This window comes from Bufo gargarizans, chromosome 2, assembly GCF_014858855.1.
Source record: "Bufo gargarizans isolate SCDJY-AF-19 chromosome 2, ASM1485885v1, whole genome shotgun sequence".
NCBI lineage: Eukaryota > Metazoa > Chordata > Amphibia > Anura > Bufonidae > Bufo > Bufo gargarizans.
In genome coordinates this window covers 411841096-411865382 of record NC_058081.1, presented here as the reverse complement: position 1 = coordinate 411865382, position 24287 = coordinate 411841096, and the positions used below count along the sequence as shown (strand labels likewise).

Genomic DNA, 24287 nt, shown 5'->3' with positions numbered 1-24287 from the left:
CAAGACCTGAGGTCCGAGTAAGAGCAAAATCGTATGCAGAATCCCTGCTGAAATATGAACCCATAACAGTGAAATATGAAACCATAACAGTGCGTCATCCACAGATGCCCCCATAATAGTGTCATCCACAGATGCCCCCATAGCAGTGTCATCAACAGATGCCCCCATAACAGTGTCATCCACAGATGCCCATAACAGTGCGTCATCCACAGATGCCCATAACAGTGTGTCATCCACAGGTTCCCCATAACAGTGTGTCATCCACTGATGCCCATAACAGTGTGTCATCCACAGATGCCCATAACAGTGTGTCATCCACAGATGCCCATAACAGTGTGTCATCCACAGGTCCCCAATAACAGTGCGTCATCCACAGATGCCCCCATAACAGTGTGTCATCCACAGATGCCCCCATAATTGTATCATCCACAGATGCCCATAACAGTGTGTCATCCACTGATGCCCATAACAGTGTGTCATCCACAGGTCCCCCATAACAGTGCATCATCCACAGATGCCCCCATAACAGTGCGTCATCCACAGATGCCCCCATAATAGTGTCATCCACAGATGCCCCCATAGCAGTGTCATCAACAGATGCCCCCATAACAGTGTCATCCACAGATGCCCATAACAGTGCGTCATCCACAGATGCCCATAACAGTGTGTCATCCACAGGTTCCCCATAACAGTGTGTCATCCACTGATGCCCATAACAGTGTGTCATCCACAGATGCCCATAACAGTGTGTCATCCACAGATGCCCATAACAGTGTGTCATCCACAGGTCCCCAATAACAGTGCGTCATCCACAGATGCCCCCATAACAGTGTGTCATCCACAGATGCCCCCATAATTGTATCATCCACAGATGCCCATAACAGTGTGTCATCCACTGATGCCCATAACAGTGTGTCATCCACAGGTCCCCCATAACAGTGCATCATCCACAGATGCCCCCATAACAGTGCGTCATCCACAGATGCCCCCATAACAGTGCATCATCCACAGATGCCCCCATAACAGTGTGTCATCCACTGATGCCCATAACAGTGTGTCATCCACAGATGCCCATAACAGTGTGTCATCCACAGATGCCCATAACAGTGTGTCATCCACAGATTCCCATAGCAGTCTGTCATCCAGAGGTCCCCCATAACAGTGCGTCATCCACAGATGCCCCCATAACAGTGTGTCATCCACAGATGCCCCCATAATTGTATCATCCACAGATGCCCATAACAGTGTGTCATCCACTGATGCCCATAACAGTGTGTCATCCACAGGTCCCCCATAACAGTGCATCATCCACAGATGCCCCGATAACAGTGCGTCATCCACAGATGCCCCCATAATAGTGTCATCCACAGATGCCCATAACAGTGTGTCATCCACAGGTCCCCCATAACAATGCGTCATCCACAGATGCCCCCATAACAGTGTGTCATCCACAGATGCCCCCATAATTGTATCAACCACAGATGCCCATAACAGTATGTCATCCACAGATGCCCCATAACAGTGTGTCATCCACAGGTCCCACATAACAGTGCGTCATCCACAGATGCCCCCATAACAGTGCGTCATACACAGATGCCCCCATAATAGTGTCATCCACAGATGCCCATAACAGTGTGTCATCCACAGGTCCCCCATAACAGTGCGTCACCCACAGATGCCCCCATAACAGTGTGTCATCCACAGATGTCCCCTTAATTGTATCATCCACAGATGCAGAACTGGTAAACAAGTCTTGCTCAACGTGTAAGAACTGTGCTATTTGCTGCTATAAAATTCTACAGCGCTATAATTTGTTAATCGATGCCTACAATGTCATTGGTTTAGCCTACAAATGTTTGCTTACACTGTCTTTCACTCAAGTTGCCTGTGAAAGAAGTTTCTCTACATTGAAGTTTATTAAGAACCCTCTGAGAAATTCAATTTCCAAGGAACATTTAAACTCTTTCATGCTGATGGCAACAGAAAAAGATATACTGATGAACCTTGATTCTGAAGATATAATTGACAGAGTTGCAGAAACCAGTGAACTCCTACAAAAGTTGCTGAATCCCTAGTGGAGTTTTTTTTTGTCATGTTAACAAATACTAAGTAACACCATTTTAGAACATGGGTAATATAAATCTACATAGGTTATAATATTATAATAATGTTTTTTTTTTTTTTCAAAGTTTGCTGTTTACTGAATACTCATTTGTACACCATTAACCCATATTTGCCTGTCTCCTATAGAGCCTGTACTGTATATGCCACCATAGAGTCTAATAAAGGTATATATATATATTCTCCTGGCAGCCCATATTTTATTACCTGTATGCTAGCTCTACATTCTGCAAGCATCCACCTGAGTGTCAGCATTCTCTGCTACCAACAAAGCTTTCAATTTGGAGCGGAAATTGCGTATTACAGTAGACTTCCCAGCCAATAGAGTATTGTCTTTGACAGACCAGGAAAAAGCTGTCAGTGAGGTGGTGTTGTGGTTCGCTTGTGTACGGAATTGGTGGTATTTGCCAGAGTTGCTGGAGAACTTCGGGGGCACTGACTTGTACAGGCAGGGTGTGGAGGATGGGGAGGTTGAGATCCACTGAGGATATTATAAGACTTTTCTGTAGCTTCCTATATTGTTGCAAGGTCTGTATATTGGTTTTTGCAAAGCTTGTGTGTTGGCTGAAGCCTTCCTATCTTACTGGTGGCTGGCCCTGCCCCTGCCCCTCAATTGTGCTTCCGGTTTTGATCCACCCCTAGACTGCAAGGGAGTGGGGCCTGTTGGGTGTCATGTGATTGGGCTGCTGTCAAAAATGCCCGGGCCTATTTTTTTGTCCCAGTCCGGCCCTGCACATCATGTAAAATGGCTGCCAGATCGGGTTCTGTTATAGGGTTGGGGGTGTGCCCATGTGCTGAAACGTCTCAACTGGCTGTCCTGCCCACCTGATGGATGTGTCATGGGTCAAAGTTCGGCACAATGCAAAAGAATATGGTGGATGCAAATATCGCCATATGTTCAGCGAATCGCGAACTCGCAAAAGCTCGCCGCAAAACGTCCGCCGAGCAAACCGCAAGTCCATCTCTAGTATTGAGTAGGTGTGAGGATGATGGAAAAGTAGGAAACTAAGATGTCTGTTTGTCAAACTCTGTAGAGACAATAGAAAGCTGATGACATTCTAGTCTGAAAGGAGATGAGGAAGGAGCTTTTCGTGGCAGCAATGCAGCAAGATAGCCAGGTCCTGTTTATAGCTCCACATTTGAGTAATTCTGGTTCCCACACCAGCCGCTTATCCGTCTCCTCCATGTCCTCCTCCATGGACATACTCCCGTCCCAAACAAAAGCAGCGCAGAGTGTCACTCAAACTCCCTCTTCATCTGATTACTTGCTAAAGTTCATCAAGCAGCAAACATCATGCTCGCTGTGTCACTGCCAACTCTAATTGGGCAAGGTGGTCAGTGACAATGGCTGGATCATCTTGGCTCTGATGCATTTGGGGAAAATAATACATGGTCCTTCTAAGGCACACATGATGAATTTAGTCGTGCAAAGCTTTTTGAAAAAGTACACTGTCCAGGAGATTGCCCTCACATTTTATCCATGTGGCAAGGAACGTCCTCAAAAACACAATGTTTAACACCCTGGAGTGGTATTACTATTCTTTCACTCTGCTACTGTCTTTTATTGCTAACACCTTTGTCACCTGTGTATTTATTTCCAGGTCCTTCACAAGTGTGCATTGATATTACTGTTATGCAACAGTTTTGTTTGTGTGATGTGCCTGGTTCACCAGCAGGTGGCGGTGTGTATATAGCAGAGAGAGACAGATGCTTAGATAGAATGGAACTCACCATTTCATTCTCCCCCCCACCCGCCCTTTGGGGAGAAGTCAGCCAGTCCTACTTCCTACCAGAAGGGAGGTGCAGCAGTGCTAGATTATTCCATTTCTAGTCTAGACAGAGAGGTGTAAGCCTAGGCACTGTCACGGCCAGCCATGCCTATAAAAGTCAGTGCAGGTTAAGCTATGCTTGCCATGGAATCAGACGTAGCAATCAGAGAAAAGTGTTCTTCGGTTGCCAGAAGATATAGCAGCCAGAGGAAAGTGTTCTTTGGCTCAAGCAAGAGCAACAAAATGGAAGTAACTTGTAGAGCACCCAGACTACATACTAATTTACTTTACTCAGTGTCAGGAGGGGGATAAAAGTTGAAGGCACCCCAATCCAAGGATACCAGAACCGACCGAAAGTCCAGTAACCAGACCCAAGCATAGTTTAGCACAGTAGAGAGAAAGAAAGCAGAGTTATTAAGCAAGCTTGCCAGCTCTGCAGAGAAAGAGAGAAAGCAGAGTTATCAAGTTTGCCTGCCAGTTCATGCCAAAGCCTGCTGGAACCAAGAGAAAGCTTGAATGTAAGAAAAGCCTGAATATTGTCTGGAGACACATATAGGCCGTACCACACCACTCAGCATTTCATTAAACCTGGGACGCGATGGGGCCCTGGGGGGCGGAACGTTGCAAATGCAACAGCACTCTGCAAACATAAATAACATACAATGATGCCATTGTTCTGGTTCTGATCAATGGTTAGGTAGGTTGATACACTGCTCCAAATTAGATAGATATGTGCATGCACTGTGAGAGAAATAACAATGACACTCTAGATAAGGCCAAAGCATAACTCTAATTTATTAGGTGGGGGCTTCACATGATATACCCTCCATATTAGTGGGAGGAGTGGGCTCACATGATTGGTCTTTTAGCAAGAGGGAATGTAAACATGAAATACGTTTAAGTCATATGTATGATAGACTGACAGTTTAAAGTCTTTGCTGCAAATAGTTTCAATCATAGAATGCATACTGGGGGTTGTCTCTCGGACAGACACCATTTTGTAAGTGACAAGCAAGTGTCCATTATATTCCATAACAGTCCCCCCCTTGGATTCTTGATTGTAGAACTTTCCCTGCCTAGTGAACCCCTGGGAATACCATTCGCAATCCTCTTTACCCACAGTGGCGACAACCTACCCCTTTTGGGTAGACTCCTATACCTATCTGGGTGAGGAAGGATTTCCAATTTTTGAACCATCCAAAGTACTCATGCCATGGGTCTGTTATCCCAGAGTTACGTTTTAATTCCTCTCAGAGGTTAGTAAGCTTGTTTATTGCTTCAGTTACCTTCCCTTTGGGGCCAGTGTTATCTGGGATGTAGATGCAGCAAGTTTCCCCAATCATTTTACAAACTCCCCCAGTCTCAGCTAGGATCATATCTAGGGCCATCCTGTTCTGAAAGGCCACAGCAGAAGTAGCCTCTAACTGTTCTGCAATTCCTTTTAGGGCATCACGGGTGTAGTTTACAAATCTTTGCTGATTATAATATATGTAGTTTATCCAGTCGACGTTTTTGTTGATTGTCACTATTGGGAGTAGGGATTAAAATCCAGCTGCCATCTGATCTCTGGCCTTAAACTCGTTGGGCACCCCCCTTGGGACTCCTATTGTGTCTATATGCACATGTAGGTCAAAGCTCCCCTGTGGGGAGGCCTCCCTTTTTGACCTCCCTAAATAGGTTTCTTGAGTATACCCTCTAACTGTGGGGTCATCTTCTTGTATGTGAAGGGGCATTATGGCTTTTGCTAGGGCGCATTCACCGGACCAATTGCCTTCTAACCTAGTTCTTATAGTTATTATTTTTCTGTCTCCACAGATCCAATAGATGTCCCCTAAAGATACCCTCTGATTCTGTGTTTCAGTGGACAGGTGGCTGTAGGATGAGCAGTACCCCTCTGTGAAGTTGCCCAAGAATTTCTGACTGCCAGGGTTGAAGTAACAGGTGTAGTTACCAGGGTATATGGTTATGCCTTTACCTGGTTTGGGGGTTTCTCATCAACTTTTCACAGGCAGAGTCATTCACGCTAGTGGCGGTGTATAAGCTGAGGAAGCGGCTTTCAGTATCAGGATACAGATGCAAGGGCACTGTGACTAGGTGTGGGCGTGCCCCCCCCCCCCCCCACATAAGTAACAGTTTGTCTTATTGTGTGTGTCAGCATTGTATTTCATCCATTCTAACCACAGGTTGGTGTCAGAAAATCCTATCTCGGTGGCCATAGCATCTTCAAAGGTGGGGTCTGCTATGCTGTCATCTGCCTAAGGGAGATAGTGTAGGGTTTGGACGGACTCTTCTTTGTGAGATTATGTAGGTCTTTCAGGTGGAACATGCCCATGTCCCCAGCAGTTACCCCCATCCAGGTGTCTATAAGGTATGTCCCTGCGTCATTGAGGCTGGGGTTTTCTATTGTGAGGGTAAGTGGCATGTTAGAGCCTGTCTGTCCACTTGGGTGGCATCTTCCACTCTTAAACAGTGTCATGCGGGTAAGCAAGGATTTACCCATTTTGTCTTTTTTGTCTCGGGCACTCTGAGGTCTATATCCCCATGGGTCACCCGTTTTCCACCCAATTGCTCCCTACGAGTTACTCTGTTCCTCATACTGGTTATCAGTGACACAGATGTACGTGGATCTATGGCTGCCAGTTTGGTACATGCTACATTGCCATGCTGGCATTGGGCACAATACTGGACTGCAGTAATCAAATTTGAAGGTAGCCACATGAGTACTGGAGGAATTAAACCAGAAAGTGGTCAATATGTAGCCATCCTTCTCTTTTTGTTGGGTGATGGCTACTTGTTCTACTATCTTTGGAAGATTATGTGTATTTGTGACCGTGCCGTGTAGGTGTAGACAAAAAGTAGCAGAGCAATAACTGTTGCAAAAGGCATCATGCAGATTCAGCGGTGGTTTCCTCGATATCTGGAGCTGGCACTCGTATTCTTTCGCAGTGTGATGCATGGATCCAGTTAGGTCTCCGCTCGAGTTTTACAGAAGTGGGGTCACCAGCACCTGGTAAGGTCCCTCGTAAAGTGGTTCGAGGGTGCTTCTGATATGCTTCTTGACCACCACCCATTCTCCAGGTTTCCGAGTGTGGCTTCGTTCTAGGGAGTTAGGATCTGGAATGGAAGAGAAAACTTGTGCATATATGTTAGACAATTGTTCACTCGGAGCTATCACATATTTGGCAACATATTCATAATGCATTTGCAATTGTTGCGGGAAATACTGTCCTATTCTTTGCCCTGTCCCAAATAGGATCTCGTATGGTATCAGTTTGTGTGGAGGCCTTGGTGTGTGCCTAACTGAAAAGAGTGCTATAGGCAAGCACTGAACCCAATTGAGCCCTCTCTCTCTGGTCATCTTCAACATTTTTTACTTCAACAGTTCAATCTTTCAACTTTGCCGCTGCTTTGAGGCCTGTAGGGGTTGTGATACGCCAGGTGCGACCCTACCATTTCCAAGACAAGCTCCTACATCTGTTTTTTTTAGCAGTAGTAGTTGCTTGATTTTGGACAGGGTAGGCTTCTGGCCACCCAGAGAACAAGTCTATCACTACCAGCACATATTGAAGCCCTTGGCACATTGGCAGCTGGATATGGTTGATTTGTATCCTCTGAAAGGGATATAAGGCCTTTGGGAGACATTTCTGGGGCGTGGGTTCGGTTCTACCTGGATTACACTCTGCGCAGATGAGGCACGCTTGAGTATGTCTCACCAGGATGGGGGTGATCCCTGAGGCTACCCATATTTTATCAATTAGCTCTTTCATGATGGTTTTGGATTGGTGGGTGGGCCCATGAGCTATTGTGGCTATTACGGGATAAAGAGTTCTGGGCAGGCATACTCTTTTTCTCTGTGTCCAGAGTCCTGATTCTTCTTTAAGAGCAGACTCTTTCAACCAGGTTTCCTTTTCCCTGGGAGTGGCCTGTTTCTGCATTTGTTTCAGTATGACATTATCTTGCTCCACATCTTCTTGTACTGTCAGGATCTGTTCTGTCTGGGTTCCTTCATCTTCCATTGCTGTTCTCTTCGCTGTTTGATCAGCTAGGGCATTTCCTCTGGCCTCAGGAGTGTCAGTTCATGTAAGGTCCTTTACCTTGATCACTGCCACTTGAGTGGGCAGAAGTACTGCTGCCATTAGGGCCGTACACATGAGGCTTTCTCCCTCTACATCGAGTGTCACTCGAGGGACGGGACCAGCGGGAGGGGTGTGAACCGTCATGTAGGTGTTATCCCCTCCCGGCACTGGCTTGCTGGTGTCCTATTGGTTGTCGGGTGGGGAGGTGGCATGCTTTCCTGCTGCTGCTGTTGCTGCCGCCATTTTGATTGGGGTTCCTGCGGCTGTGATGTAATCCCGTGCCTTCCATATTAGTCCAAAGTCACGAACCACTCCAAAGGCATATCTGGAATCCATGTAGATATTAGCGGTGGAATCTTTTGCTATGAGGCAGGCTTCAGTGAGGGTAATGAGTTCAGCCTCCTGTGCTGACTGGTCTGGGTGCAATTGTCTTGCACACAGCACTTCATGCTCACTAGTGACTGCCATGTCTGTATGGAATTCCCTTTGTCATTGGCGTACCTTGAGCTGTCCACAAAGAGAATCCAATGAGGGTTTGTCAGAGGAGTGTCTTGGACTTGGACCGATGGTGGTGTCCCTACTTCAGCTACCATCATTGTGATGCAATCATGATCCTGTTCCTGATAAAGAGAGTAAGTTCTTCTTCCTGAAGATCTTCTTCAGCATGCTGATCAATAAAATCTTCAGAAGCTTCTCCTGAATCTCTATTATACTTCCCCCTTGGAAGAGGAAGGAGTGCAGCAGGGTTAAGGATGTGACATTTCTGAATGGTGACATTATCTGGCAGGAGCAGACTACACTGCAGCCGGATGTGGTGTTGTGCAGTGAGGTGTTTGGGTTGTGTCTGCTGGAGGATGCCAGAGATGTCATTTGGAGCCAAAATAGTGAGGGGGTGCCCAAGCACAATGTCAGATGTGACGTCCAGAAGGAAGCTGGCAGCATGGACAGCTCTGACACAGGAAGGGGCAGCTCTGGCTTTAGGGTCAAGGCACTTAGAGTAGTAGCCCAGCGGTCTGTTGCATCTACCATGAGTTTGGCTAATAACTAAGTATTGTAGGAGTTCGACCTCTGGTTTGTCTGCCTGCCATGGTTGGAGCACGGAGGACATGGCTTTGCTAAACCATGAGGGGCTATTCTGTGCTCCCTGAGGCATCACAGTCCAAGTTTATTGCTTGCCTGCATGTGTGAATGCGACAATCTTCTTTTAGAAGAACAGAAAATAAAGAGTTAGCCAGATCAATCACAGTAAAGGTATTGGCAACTGGTGGAATTCCAGACAGCAGGGTGTGTGGATTAGGTACAACAAGGGTTTCTAATACTGTTGCTTTATCGACTGCTCTCAAGTCTTGTACCATCCTGTATGTCGGGGATTTACCTCTCTCTGGCTTTTTCTGTACCGGGTACAGGGGCGTGTTACACGGACAGGTGGTCTCCACTAAAGCTCCATTTTGCAACAGGGCACGTACCTGCTGCGTGATGGCATCCTGCTGTTGCATTGACAGCGGGTATTGGGCCTTGAAAGGCAGCATGCTAGGGTCTTTTAGGAGCACCAAGACCGGAGGGACTTTCAGATGTCCGATGTCTTGGGGCCCCTCAGCCCAAAGGCATTCTAGTATATGTGGTAATAGGGTGTTCAACACATCTTTGTTTGGTGGAGTTACAATGTTGTCACTGATTGTTCTGAGGGCCATTAGGAGGCAAGTACTGTTCCATCTTGCTGAAATTGTAGGTTGGCCCTTATTTTCTGGAGAAATCCGCCCACAGAGGATTAAAGGGACAAGTCGGGGTAACAGCGAACTGGGCCATGATGCCGCTGGGTAAGCGCAGCTATGGTGAGGTGATGGAAAAGGATTTTGTGATCGGGTTGTGTTGCACAACCCCCTCTAACCCCGAACACGGTAGTTGAATGTTCGTCAGCCAGGATGAAAGGGCGCGGTTTCACAGAGGACGCTGCGGACTGCACCAATGTCTACAAGAAATTACAATCTTTCTTCTGGTACATCGAGTGTCACTCGAGGGGCGGGACCAGTGGGAGGAGTGTGAACCGCCATGTAGGTGTTATCCCCTCCCGGCACTGGCTTGCCGGTGTCCTATTGGTTGTTGGGTGGGGGCGGTGGCATGCTGCTTTCCTGCTGCTGCTGTTGCTGTCGCCATTGCTGATAGGAGGGCCAGAGGTGTCAACTGCGACAGTTCCTTTTTATATGTCCCGGTTTTCCCCACCCATAGTAGGTACAGGTACATGTGGGGGGGGGGGGGGGCGGTCCCCACTGTCCTCCCCTGACATGACGGCAATGAAAGCCGCCTTGGTTCTCTTGTTGTTCCCTTCAAGTCTTTTGGCAACTTGTTCGAGTATGTCTATGGGTAAAGCCTTCCACTCGGGGTGACATGTGGTTAGTGATTTGTTGATGTCCGGTCTCAGACCCTCAACAAAGGAACATGATAGAAGCCTTATGTGTATGGGCTCGTTCATGCTGAATCCAGTGTCCCTATAATTTTGTTTCACTCTCTGCACAAATTTTTCCACTGATTCCATCTTGTCCTGAGTCTGATGTCTTGCAGCGTGGATGACTGGTCAGCTAATTTGTCCTTCAGCCATTTTTCCATTCGTGTTATGAAGTCATACCCTGATCCCGAGGTACGGTCATCATATCCGCCTTCTGGCTTCTTGAGTTTATCCAGAATCAGGGTTGAGTATTGTCCAGTTTTGTTCTCTACTATACTTTGTAGATCTGACCACGGACACCCATATGTCTTGTATATTTGATCTAATTTATGATAAAACGGCATGGGGTGGGTCTCGGGGTCTGGCAACTGACTGACAATTGAATACAGCTGATTTGGTGTGAATGACACATATCTAGGTGGCCCCCTGGATATTGGTTTGGATAAAATGGTCTAATTTGCATATCTCAAAAATTCTGACTGTTCTCCTGCCACATTCATTATCTGTTTTTTTTCTCATGTAACTCATACTGTATCCACCACTACTCTTCGGTCAAGTCTGACCACCATTTTGGAGTGCTAATATCAGCAGGATAGGGGTAAGTTGTATGCATGGGGGGTGGTTCTGCTGGGTTCTCATGCCCACCATTCTCCTCCTCCTTCTTCCCGACCATCATTTGAACAACCTGCTGTGGCAGACTGAATGTGCCATCAGGATTTATCATGGGATAGAGTGCTTGAAATTGTGGGCTTACAGGCAGGATGGAGGGATCTGGGTTAACGCGGGTTAACAGTTCATCCGTGGGTGTCGGATGGGAATATGACAGTGTCTCATGCTGAACTGTGGGTAGGAGGTGCCAGGGAACTACAGGAATGTGGCTATGTGGGCGTAAAGCACCACAATCGAGGCATGTAACACTGGAGGGAGGATTCTGTTGCCCAAATACAGCACAGGTCCATCCCCCCGTCTTCTTGATGACACCATAATTATAAGGTGGCTGCTGCCCGGGCATACATTTATATCTTCCTGTCTTTTCATTATATGTCTGTTCTCCCCCTGTCCGTTCAAATTCTTTGCTGCTGTCAAGCCTCACCTCCACCGCTCTTACTATCTTTTCATAAGCAAGTTTTTTGCTTCTCATTTAACAATGATCTCCATGTATCAACACAAAGAGTGCCACCTTTACACATCTCATAATGTTTCTCCAACCTGGGAAAACAGTTTACAAAGTGTTTCCCTCTCTTGTCCGCTACGTACTGCTCCGGTGAGCAGCATCCCTTTGGGACACTTTTAACATTTCCCATAATGTAATATCTCCTGGATCTGTCTAGTCCGTAACCTGTGCTTGCACCCTGTGTTCCTGAACTACCTGAGTTTTTCTTTGAGTCAGACACGTAGTACACCTTTGGACCGGTTCTAACCGCCTCCTCCCCTTCTACTATCCAGACAGATGCCTCTGGTTTTACCGCGATGTAGGCTAATGAGGTAGGCTTCCTTATTTTGCAACTTGGTAGTTTATACACAGGTGCTTAAGGTCATAATGACGTCAGAACAACACAACATATAAAACACAGTGTATCAAAATCTCATCCATTACTGTGGGGTTCTTACTTGCATGCCCTCAAAGGCGCCCCAACTGCTTCCTCACCCCTTCCTCAGACAGATGACAAGAGGCTACACCAGAGGACACAGTATAGGCAAGATTACTCTGTTTTCTTACCTCATATCACGGGTAGCGATGGTGTCTGTTGGTGCGCCCCTCCTACTTCTGATCTCTGGGGGTACAGGAACAGGGGGGGTCCAACTTTCGAGCCCCACGCTGAGCGCCAAAATGTTCTGGTTATGATCAATGGTCAGGTAGGTTGATACACTGCTCCAAATTAGATAGATACGTGCATGCACGGAGAGAGAAATAACACTGACACTAGATAAGGTCAAAGCATAACTCTAATTTATTAGGTGGGGGCTTCACATTGTATCCCCTCCATATTAGTGGGAGGAGTGGGCTCACATGATTGGTCTTTTAGCAAGAAGGAATGTAAACAGGAAATAAGTTTAAGACATATGTATGATAAGAATTCCTGATAGTTTCAAGTCTTTGCTGCAAATAGTTTCACTCATAGAATGCATACTGGGGGTTGTCTCTCGGACAGACACCATTTTGTAAGTGACAAGCAAGTGTCCATTATATTCCATAACACCATAGTTATAGGAAATATTCTGGTGCTAATGCTATGCTTATTTAGTAAATTTGAGATTCTTGGCAAATACATTTTGTACAAAATTATTTGGGCCCGTCTGCCAAATGTCAAGGTGATCTCTATAAGACGGGAACCTAACACTAAATACTACCTGTTATGTGTCATAATGGCCACCATAAAATTCAGGGAGTGCAGGTTTCACATGCATGCTGGGTCTACTCTGACTTTCACCATTTTTGGTGTCATAATGGCCTCGATTAAATCCAGGGATGCAGGTACCAACATGCATGCTGAGTCCACTATACCTCTCTTGGTGCCAGACTTGGCGACAGCTTTATAATTACACTAATTAAAATCAGCCTATAGGGCAGACAGGCTGGTCAGGAGTGCAAGACCAACAGAACGTTCTGTCATTACACTGCTTGATCTGTTCCAATTTACTAGAATTCCATGATGCAGATGCTAGAATATCTGCACGAGCAGTGTAAAGCAGTGAATGATTTTGTCATACAGCAGTGCAGCTCATCAGAGATGCCTTTCGCGTACTTTGACAGTAGGGATAACTGTGGCATCAACAATGTCATCCCCTTGATATTTATCTTACATCCCAGTGAAAAAAGAACTACACATTTTTCTGGCTGCCCTGTAGCTGTTGAGGACTCACACAGAGAAATTCTCATGGAAGAGGAGGAGGAGTTGCAATCAGTGGTGGAGGAACAGCTGGACTTGGCTGATGAAGACGATCACAACACCTAATCATCTCTGTGGAGGGTAGAACTGGAAAGAACTGGGTACACAGGCATGCTGCCCAGATTGGCATGCTTTATACCAGTACATATTGTTTACGCAGCTTGCTGCGGCTTTCAGCGAGTAGACACCTGCTGCCTGTGAATCTGAGGCCCCTTTTCTCACCACCCTGCCAGGCTGACACAAATAAGCAAACAGAGACCTACCGCCTCAACAGCCAGGTTCAGTCCTATGTTGACTCTGACCTTTCTTCGATATATATGTCTCATGACCTTATAGACTTCTGTCTTGTCCAGCCTCCCGTGTCATCTCAGAGAAGGTTTCCAGAGTAGCAGAGTGGCTTTTTGACATCCAAACAGATGCAGATGTCCTCCGTTAGTGTACAAATATCACTTTTATCAAAATTACCAAGGCATGGATCAATGAGGATTTTTACATTCCTTCAGCAGAGGCGAATGAATAGATCTGCCCTTGCTGATGATGCCTCATAATGCCACTACGGCTATCTTCTTTCCTACATCATGCCACTGTCTGCCAGCCTGTCCTAGGAATCTAGAGGGTGGTATACACCAATTTTCAAGGCAATTGGAGCAACTTAAATTTGTGACAAATTGATTTGGGTGCAAATCTAACTTTTTGAGAAACTGCAGAAACGCAGCACAATCCGCAGCATAATTTTCCACTTGATTTCTGTCACTTGAGAACCCAGCCTAAATGTAATAAAATATGACTCACAGCAGGACAAATCCCCATGCTGTGTCACAGCCACAGTATCGGTATGGCCACATGGCACGGTTGTAATGAGATTAGGAAACGTATGCAGTCAGTTACCACATGCATAATCATACGTTGAGGGTGCATTTTTGTCTGTCACTGTTGTTTGAACTGTGAATTTTCCTGGTTATTTAGCACTCTGACTAACTTCAAATAATAACACCTGTAGTAAAACATATTTTGCAAGCGGCTACTCAACTGTATACCTCATGCAGTATGCAGCCACAGGCAGCAGGACATGTTTTAATTGCGGTCAATCATGTGTAGTCATCACAATTTTAAGAGTGGCAGGTCTATTTCAGAAACCTACTTACCCATTGACTTCTATTGGAAAATGAGATGCTGTGGTTCATGCTTGTTCATTGTGTAATTGGTGGAACTTTTACCCTGCCAGATAATCATTAACAAGTACTCCTATGAAAGCTCGTTAACGATTATCTGTCGGATTCTGTGACCATGTAAAGGGCTCTTTAGGCAGCTTTCACAAAGTCAGTATTTGATCAATGATTTCCATCAGTGATTTTGAGCCAAAATCAGGAGTGGAGGTTACACCGAGATAAGATATATTGCAAAGATTTGCATCTGTTTTGTGTTTTTGACACCCACTGGTTTTGGATCACAATCATTCATGAAAATCACTGATCAAACATTGACTAATGCCTTATTCACAGTCAGTGTTCGGTCAGTGATCTCCATCCGTGATTCTGAGCCAAAACCAGGTGTGGCTCTAAACACAGAACAGGTGCAGATCTTTCCTTTATACTTTATGTCTCTGTAGCCTAAACACCTGTTTTTTTGGCTCACAATCACTGATGGAAATCACTGACCGAACACTGATGTGTGAATGAGGCTTAACTGTATGAAAGCAGCCTAATGGGAGGTTTACATGGTACAATTGTTGGGCAGATTACCAGGAACAAACATACCTACACGTACGAATGCTTGTTTCTGATAATCTGCCTGTCTAAAGGTGCAGCCGATCATCCATTGAATGAAACGCTCAGTAAATTATCATTCTTGGGCAGCAGATTGTGCTGTCTAAACATCACACTCACCACCCAAAAACATTGCAGCTGTATGAGGACAAGAGACGTAATCGCTCTCTAATACTGTGGAGGTGATCACTGCATGTAAATGTAGATCTTTATTCCTACTGAACAAGCAGCCAGGTGTGGAGAATGAACGCTTCCTTCCCGATAATCAGCTGCTCCTAAGGCCTTGTAAACCTGCCAAAACACTTATCATAATCAATGAGACCTTTGCAGGAGAGTTTCTGTACAAGTCTAGTATGCATTTATTGAGTTTCTGGTAAATTCTGAAATCAGTAACCATTGCCAAAAGCTTAATCAAAGCCAACTTATTCACTAAACACTTGTACAAAATCAGTAATAGGTAAGTAAAACGGATAATATTATCAGATTCAAATTTAACTATTGTATTATAAACAGATTTTTTTGAGTGTGATCCAATATACAGATAACCTCCAACAAAACACTGAGGCTAATTAGCTATAAAAAATATAATTTTATTGAAACACATATAAAAAAAATCCCAAAAAGATGACAAATGTATAAATACATGAGTGGGCATCAATACATGTAAAGTGCAAAACAAGTGCACTATACATAAGAGGCAGTATCCCTACCCTACCAATTAATGCCAAATAGTATATGAATATATATATATATATATATATATATATATATATAAAATGCCCCCAGAGGAAGGTTTTTATCGAAACGCGCGTCGGGGTGTGCAGTCTTCCTGAGAAGATATTACTTTTGTAAGGGTATGTGGTTACTTAGATATATTCATATACTATTCTGCATTCATTGGTAGGGTAGGGATACTGCCTCTGTTGTATAATAGGACTTGTTTTGCACATTTTGCACTTTACATGTATTGATGCCCACTCAGCAGGTTATTAAGTCCTCTCCCTATATTTTTCCTAGTGTCATACCCATGATTCACATCTCCCAGGGATGTGCCGCACTTGGTATTTATACGTTTGTCATCTCTTTTTTTGGATGTTTTTTTAATGTGTTTCAATAAAATTGTATTTTTTATAGCTGATTAGCCTCAGTGTTTTGTTGTAGGTTATTCCATTTTGCTGAGCTAGCTTTGTTTCATGTAACCTACTTTTTGGTCCCAATATACAGATAGTAGTATAATGTTAGTATTGAGTGAATCAAAGTTGAATTTAATCCGAATTTCAGGAAAACTTTGATTTGCTACATATCCGAATTTCCTCACGCTTTGTGGTAACAAATATTTTTTATTTTTATTTTTATAAAATGGCAGCTACACATGTTACAAAGTGAAAGTAAGAAGCCTGGAAAGCGATAAGACCCATAATACCGTGCGGCCACCCAATTAGCAGTTAGCCATCCCCTGTCATGTCACAGCCCTACAAAAAGCCTAATCCCACTCGGTTTCCCCCATTTCACTGTGAACTGAGCATAGGGAGAGACGTGGTGAGTGCTAGGAACAGTGTTTTAGCAATATTTTAATTGTAGACTATTGGATAGGCACAGTGCCGAGAGATAGTAGGGAGAGTTTTCAGACATGGTAAGGAGAGGATAGAGAGAGCATAGAGAGACTACAAGGACAGTGCAGGCTCTGTGTATTCGCCCTAGACATCTTGTGCCATTTATTCTTAATCTGTTCTGTTATACATAGTCTGACTGTGCATCATACTTAGTCTCAACAGACAGTCTAATATATTGGCGCGTGTACCTAGTTCACCTGCTGCGCCATTAATAATTAATCTTTTATACAAAAATGTACTGTGCATTAGACTCAATGTCAACAGGCGGTGTAATATATAGGTGCGTTTTTCTTGTCTATCTGCTACGCCATTCATACTTCACCTGTCACATTAAAAATTATGATTGGTGGCCTGCTGGTGACCCTCAAAAACTATTGGCTGATCTGACCATCTAAACATTAGGGGAGAGGGCCTGCTGCTGAACTGACCCTCTAAAACATTAGGGGCGAGTGCCTGCTGCTGATCTGACCTTATAAAACATTAGGGGTGAGTGCCTGCTGCTGATCTGACTATAGAAAACATTAGGGGCGAGTGCCTGTGGCTGATCTTGATCTGACCATCTAAAATATTAGGGGCGAGGGCCTGCTGCTTATCTGACCATCTAAAACATTATGGGTGAGGGTTTGCTCCTGAGCTGACCCTCTAAGACATTGGTGACGAGTGCCTGCTGCTGATCTGACCATCTAAAACATTAGGGGCAAGGGCCTGCTCGGGACCCTTTAAAACATTAATAACAAGGGTCTGCTGGTGTCCCTTAAAAACATTGTGGGCGAGGGTCTGCCCGTGACCCTCAAAAACATTATGGGCGAGGGCCTGCTGCTGCAGCATTGCCAGACCAGGGGAAGCTGTCTATCAATTGCAAAAATGGGTACACATGTGGCGCACCTTCACAAGTAGTTCAGGCAAATTGGGATAGGTTTTGAAAAACCGCTGAACCACTAGGTTGAACACGTGGGCTAGGCATGGTATGTGTGTGAGCTTGCCAAGCTCCAAAGCCGCCACCAAGTTACAGCCATTATCAGACACAACCATGCCTGGTTTTAGGTTGAGTGGCGAGAGGAGGAGAAAGAGGGGTTGCAGTCACTAACGTAGGTGGTGGCGTAAACCCTGATGGAAGCAAGGCTGGAATCCTTGGCGTCAGTAGCACCTGTGCCATTCCAGGGTACGACTTGCTCCTGGCCTCTATAATGCTCACCCAGTGTGCCTTCAGGGAAATGTAGCATCCCTGGCCAAAAGCACTTGTCCATGTGTCAGTCCAACTGCGTTGGTCAGGGCACGGGTGATGTTACGGGACACATGCTGGTGTAAGGCTGGAACTGCACACCGTGAAAAATATTGGCGGCTGGGGACAGAATAACGCGGGACGGCCACAGCCATCAGGCTGCGGAAAGCCTCAGTGTCCACAAGCATAAATGGCAACATTTCCAACTTGGAAAGGTGTGCATTTAGTGCTATGGCCTGTGGGTGGGTGGCTGGGTATTTGCGCTTGCGTTCAAATGCCTGGGTTAAGGACATTTGGACACTGAGCTGGTACACAGAAGTGGATGTGGTCGATGATGATGCTTGCTAGGATCCAGGTGCAGGATGGGAGGCATCAGGGCCTGCGTCTTGGACAGGGGATTGGCCAGCATGTAACACAGGGGAAGATGAGGCAGTGGTGTGACTTGCAGACACAGATTGTGGCCTAGGCATTTGGCTCACCTATTACGGTGCTTTGATGCCATATGGCGGATCATGCTGGTGGTGGTGAGGTTGCTAGTTTTCCTGCCACTGCTCATTTTGGTACGGGACAGGTTGCAAATGAGAATTCTTTTATCAGCCGCACTTTCCTCAAAAAAGCGCCAGACTGCGGAACAGCTACCTCTTGGCAAGAGAGATTGCCGCAAGAGCGTGCTCCGGAGAACAGGTGCGTGCCTATTTGGTGTGGCCCGCCTTCTCCCTTTTGCCACCCCACTGCCTCTTCCAGCCTGTTGCGGTGCTGTGGATCCCTCCCCCTCCCCCTTTTTGAGCCTGTCTGTGTCTGGTACAGCTCATGCCAGTGGTGATGTGGGGAGCTGTATCTATGGTCAAGAACAATATATGTCCTTTACAGGCCACTGGGTAAATGTAGTTCCGGGCCCAGGCACACCAGAAACTTGGCCAGGTGATGGTAATGCCACCTCCATGTTGTAATTGTGGGATTTCTGCTCCAATATCCTTCTCTGCCTCCTCATCTTACACCTGGAGGCATAGTTCAGACAGGTCCTCCAGCATACCACCTATGCAAATCATGGCATTGGCACCTGGTCAGTCCTGGCGAACAGAGTCACAGAGGGGAGGAACTGCTCTGCGTCATCAAAAAAAAATAAAAAAATTAATCAAATCCTGGCTGTCTCTTCGCCAACTAGAGATAGGAACAATGGTCACTGATAACAGGAATAAACATTCTGCCTGCATTGTATCAGAGAGGGCTGACCCATGACATATGTCTTAAATGTCGTTTTCACCCAGTTCCTCAAGTCTTCCACCCAACTGCAAGATGTCTTGAAAATGTCAAGGAAACTGTGTATGCACTTTAGCCACTCTTACCATGCAAAACACTACCTCCTTGAGCTGCAAAGGTAGAATGGTGTTTCCCCTACATCCCCTTATATGCAACATTTCCACAAGTTGGAACTCCACCCTCCACATGTTGGACTGACTGTTTGAGTAGAGGAAACCTGTGACCAATTTCTTGATGATGCAGATAGACAGGACTACTCCCCGGTGTAACTTTGATGTTAGACAGTGGCAGCTCATGCATAACACCTGCCATTTGCACAGACCTTTTGAAGACTACTTTATTTGTCAGTCGCCAGGACTGCGGAATGAATTATGTCATTCCACTCCTTCACATCCTGGAGGGGATGCTGATAAATCTGACTTGCGAGGGGACAGAAGACTTGGCGCCTACATCTCACAGCCACCTGAGTCCTGTGGAGGCTGTACTGGAAAGAAGAAAGAGGATGAGGAGGAGGACATAAACGCCCAGAATTTAAATAAACTAACTAAGGTGGTTTAACTGCACAAGGAGAGAAGCCAGAAGAACAAGAGGAGCTGAATTAACACAGGAGTATGAGGAGGAGGAGGACATAAATACCCAGGAATTCTATACAGAACTAGGTGAAGCAACAAGAGAGGAGCAGGAGGAGCTATAGGATGACACGGATGACTCCGACAGACCGTGACAATATGTAGTGGAGATGGAGGCAGGAAGTCCCTCTGAGTCCCTTGCGCAAATGCCCAGATGAGTTGCTTGAGTAGTGACAGCTGCATTATCACCATTCAGCAGAGGGATGACTACTGGCTCTCCACAATGTTAGACCCTTGCTACCGGTCTAAAATCGGGGCCTTTTTTATACTTCATAAGAGGGATGAAGAACTGAATTACAATTGAGACTCCCACGAATGTCTAACTGGGGGGACTTTCTGAGCTCACATTTCACTGCCATGACTGCTAGAGGGGGATGGGGGGTATCATCTCCATCAGCAGCAATCTAAGTCTTGAGTCTCTGATGATAAACTACTGGACAGCCAAACTTGATACGTCGCTGCAACTGGCCTAGTTGGTGGCATAGTTACCACAAAGAGAATTCACCTTTCAACATAAATTGTTGAGAGACTAACCTTTATAAAGATAAATCAGGTGTGGATTAACCAGGATTTCCAGACACTCGTGCTTGATACAACAGACTAGATCAGTCATGATGAACCTTTTACAGGCTGAGTGTTTAAACTGCAACCCAAAGGTTCGCAGCAACTGGACTAGATCATTCTGGCAGTAATGACCCGAATGTAGTGTGCTGCCACTCCAAAACATTGTGACAAATGGCCCATTACTTCTGCCCACAGAAAGAGAGACCTTTAGATAGAATGGAACATACCATTCAATTCTTCCCCTTTTGGGCAGAAAAGGGCTAGTCCTGCTTACTACCAAGGCAGAGGGGAAGCTATATTCAATCTAGATTTGGAAGCAGACAAGTCAAGATGGTGCAGTGAGGGGGATGGTCCCCTCTCCTGTAGCAGGAGTCACCCAAGGTAAGCAGCTCATAGAGCACCAAGACTCCTTACAGATACCAACAGAGTATCATGAAGGGATCAACAGCCAAAAGCACCTAGCTCAAAAGGTACCAGAACTGTCATAAAATCCAGCTACCAGACTGAAGCCAGAGGGTAGCACAGCAGAGAAAGGAAGCCAGTTTACCTTAAAAACAGCTGGAGTCAAGAGAGACTAAAGATTGTCTGGGTGCTAATTAATTCAAGTAAAGCTGCTGAACTTTTACCAAGTCTGGAATCTTACTCCACCATCTATCACTCCCCCCTTTATTGCTACAGAGCCTAACTATGGGGAGCGACGGTATCCAGGTAGGAACACCGTGACATTCACAAAACTACTAAGGCTGCATCACCACTCGGCATTCCTAAAAACCTGGGACACGATCGGGGGAGCGGTGCGTTGCACCTGCCTGATGCCAAATGCCTGCTGCCTCTACTGCCATCCGCCCCTACTGTGATCTGCAAACATCTTCTGCTGTTACTGCCACTGTTGTTGCCCCCTCACCCTCTACACTCCGGGGCCACTATTGTGACACTTCAAGCCTTTAATCGTCGTTTTATTTTTCCGTTCTTCTGATCCATCAGAAGAACAGAAAACTAACAAGAAAAGGTCCTGTCGTTTGAGTGTCGAGAATGCCCCTAACATGCGTTACCATTTTGCATCATGATTTGGAATCCAAAAGCAGGAATGCGTCCAAAACACAGATAGCAAATATTTCCATCACGTTATCTTTGTTTTGGAACCATTCCTGTTTTTTTCTTACTAGTTCTGATCAAATGTTGACCAAATACTGACTGTGTGAAGGTGGATGCTCAAACTACAGGATACGCTTTTTTTGGTACTGTTCTTCTGACGGATCAGAAGAACAGAAAAATAAACTGTGACGTGAACAAAGACTTACTGCTGACACCCTCCCTACTGTCATGGGGCCACTGCTTACATTTTGGGCCACTGCATGGTTAAGTCGACTCTGATAAATTAGAACTGATGCCAACACTGACCTGTAAGGCGGCATTCACACTTCTGTTATTTGGTCAATTATTTCCATCACTTATTGGGAGGCAAATTCAGAAGCCAAGCGTACTCTTGGATTAGGTATCATGACTAGATCTGCACCTGTTCTGTGGCTTTGACGAGCACCTGCTTTGGGCTGACAATAACTGACCAATTAAGTGAAGTGTGAACAAAGTCTAATGGTGGTGGACAGTCATTCTACATCTAAAAGAAAGACTTAAAATGCTTTGCACTGTGTTTGCACTGCTATAACATGGAATAAAACCCTTTTTCTCCATTACTGTATTGGTGCTGCCTCCATGTCCTCCTTATTTTGTTCCACTAAAGAGTCACTGGGACACCTGCAGGGGCACACAGTTTTTTTTGTTGCTTTACTGAAAGATGCTGTATGCTTTTTTGGAGGTTTAGCTGGGGGTTAGATAGGAATGTTGGTGGCCTGCACGATGATGTGTGCAACCAAATATGTGACTTTCATACATACAGTAACTATTTTGCTACCAAAAAGCACTATCTATGCATGTTGCTGCATGGCATAGGGATGTACACAAGGATACATTCTCCCTAAAGTTTAACTGCAAGATGGGATAGACCTGACTTAACGCACTTTGTGACAAATTAATTCTGACCGAATCAAGTTTTTGAAAACCTTGCTCTTCTCTATTCAGTGCCTAATCAATATGGGGGAGATTTATCAAAACGGTTATAAAGTAAATCTAGCTTAGTTTGCCCATTGCAACCTATTGTACTTCATCCTTCATATTTCAGAGTTCCTTTGTAAAATAAAAGGCTCACTCTGATTGTTTGGTATGGTCAATTAAAGGGCATCTGTAAGCAGATTTGTACCAATGAAACTGGCTGACCTGTTGCATGTGCACTTGTTAGCTGAAGGCATCTGTGTTGGTCCTACTATGTGCCCATATTGCTGAGAAAATTGATGTTTTAATATATGCAAATAAGCCTCTAAGAGTCGCAGGAGCTACACCTAGATGCTCTGCACTCTCTGCAACTGCCGTGCCCTCTGCACTTTGATTGACAGGGCCACGCAACAGGTCACAACCAGTTTCATAGGTACAAATCGGTGACTTACACCTTTTAAGCCAGTTTTCCTTTGCACCAGATATGATAAATATTCCCTTATGTGCATTTTTTTTTCTTTTTAATATTTTGACTTTTGTCAATGATAGAATAAACCTGTATGAGTAACATGTACAAAAAAATTAGGTATTTACTTTGTTTACTTGCACTGAAAGCATGGCAAAATATTGACTTATTTTTACAATAATAACAACAAAAAGTCCAACAGTAAACATTGAGGCTGGCCAGAAAAAGTATAAAATCATCTTTTCAGGTCCAAACTTTCTTATTAAAATAATACTCTTCTGTCTTCCTTTGGGATCAAAATAGCAGGTAAATGAAGCAGACTTATTAAATCTTCCTTGAATTTCCTGTACATGCATTGCAATTTCTGTGTAGTTTTCCTTACAATCAGGAATGTAGGAGCACTGCAAAGATAAAAGAATCCGTTTTATTAACTATTAACACATTATAAACAAGATCAGTCAGAATATCCTCTCAAGGAGTTCACATTTAAAAATCATATACAGGTGCATATCAATAAATCTGAATATCATTGAAAAGTTAATTTATTTCAGTAATTCAATTCAAAAAGTTATATATAGATTAATTTCACTAATCTATTTCAAGCATTTATTTATTTTAAAAGGGTTTTCTGACATGTTATTACTAATGATTTATCCTCAGGATAGGTAATCAATATCTGATCAGTGAAGGTCCGACACCTGGGACCCCCGCTGATCAGCGGTTTGAGATGGCAGCAGCAATCCTGTGTGCACCGCGGCCATCTCCGTGCTTACCAAGACTGGCAATATATATAGTATAGTAGCTGTGCTTGATATCGCAGCTCAGCCTATTTAACTTCAATGGGGCTGAGCTGTGCCTAAGCCACATGACAGATAAACATGCCATCACTGGCCTAGGAAAGGCAGCAAGAAGGCCGCTGCGCTTACAGAAGCACCGCTGCTTTCTGGAACAGCTGATCAACTGGGGTCTCGGGTGTTGAATCCTCACCAATCATATACTGATGACTAGAGTTGAGCGAACACCTGGATGTTCGGGTTCGAGAAGTTCGGCCGAACATCCCGGAAATGTTCGGGTTCGGGATCCGAACCCGATCCGAACTTCGTCCCGAACCCGAACCCCATTGAAGTCAATGGGGACCCGAACTTTTCGGCACTAAAACGGCTGTAAAACAGCCCAGGAAAGGGCTAGAGGGCTGCAAAAGGCAGCAACATGTAGGTAAATCCCCTGCAAACAAATGTGGATAGGGAAATTAATTAAAATAAAAATTAAATAAATAAAAATTAACCAAAATCAATTGGAGAGAGGTTCCATAGCAGAGAATCTGGCTTCCCGTCACCCACCACTGGAACAGTCCATTCTCAGATATTTAGGCCCCGGCACCCAGGCAGAGGAGAGAGGTCCCGTAACAGACAATCTGG

The 24287-nt window shown here is 45.0% G+C and overlaps 1 protein-coding gene across 1 annotated transcript in view; it reads right to left on the bottom strand.

Annotated features, from left to right (window-relative positions):
• Positions 1-18126: 18126 nt before the first annotated feature.
• The window catches only part of KCNMB1 (potassium calcium-activated channel subfamily M regulatory beta subunit 1), a 207709-nt gene continuing 201548 nt past the window's right edge, over positions 18127-24287 (bottom strand). Inside the window, exon 4 of the mRNA XM_044277789.1 lies at positions 18127-23270. Coding sequence (XP_044133724.1) covers positions 22986-23270 — 285 coding nt within the window. The 3' untranslated portion in view covers positions 18127-22985. The remainder of the gene's footprint in view (positions 23271-24287) is intronic.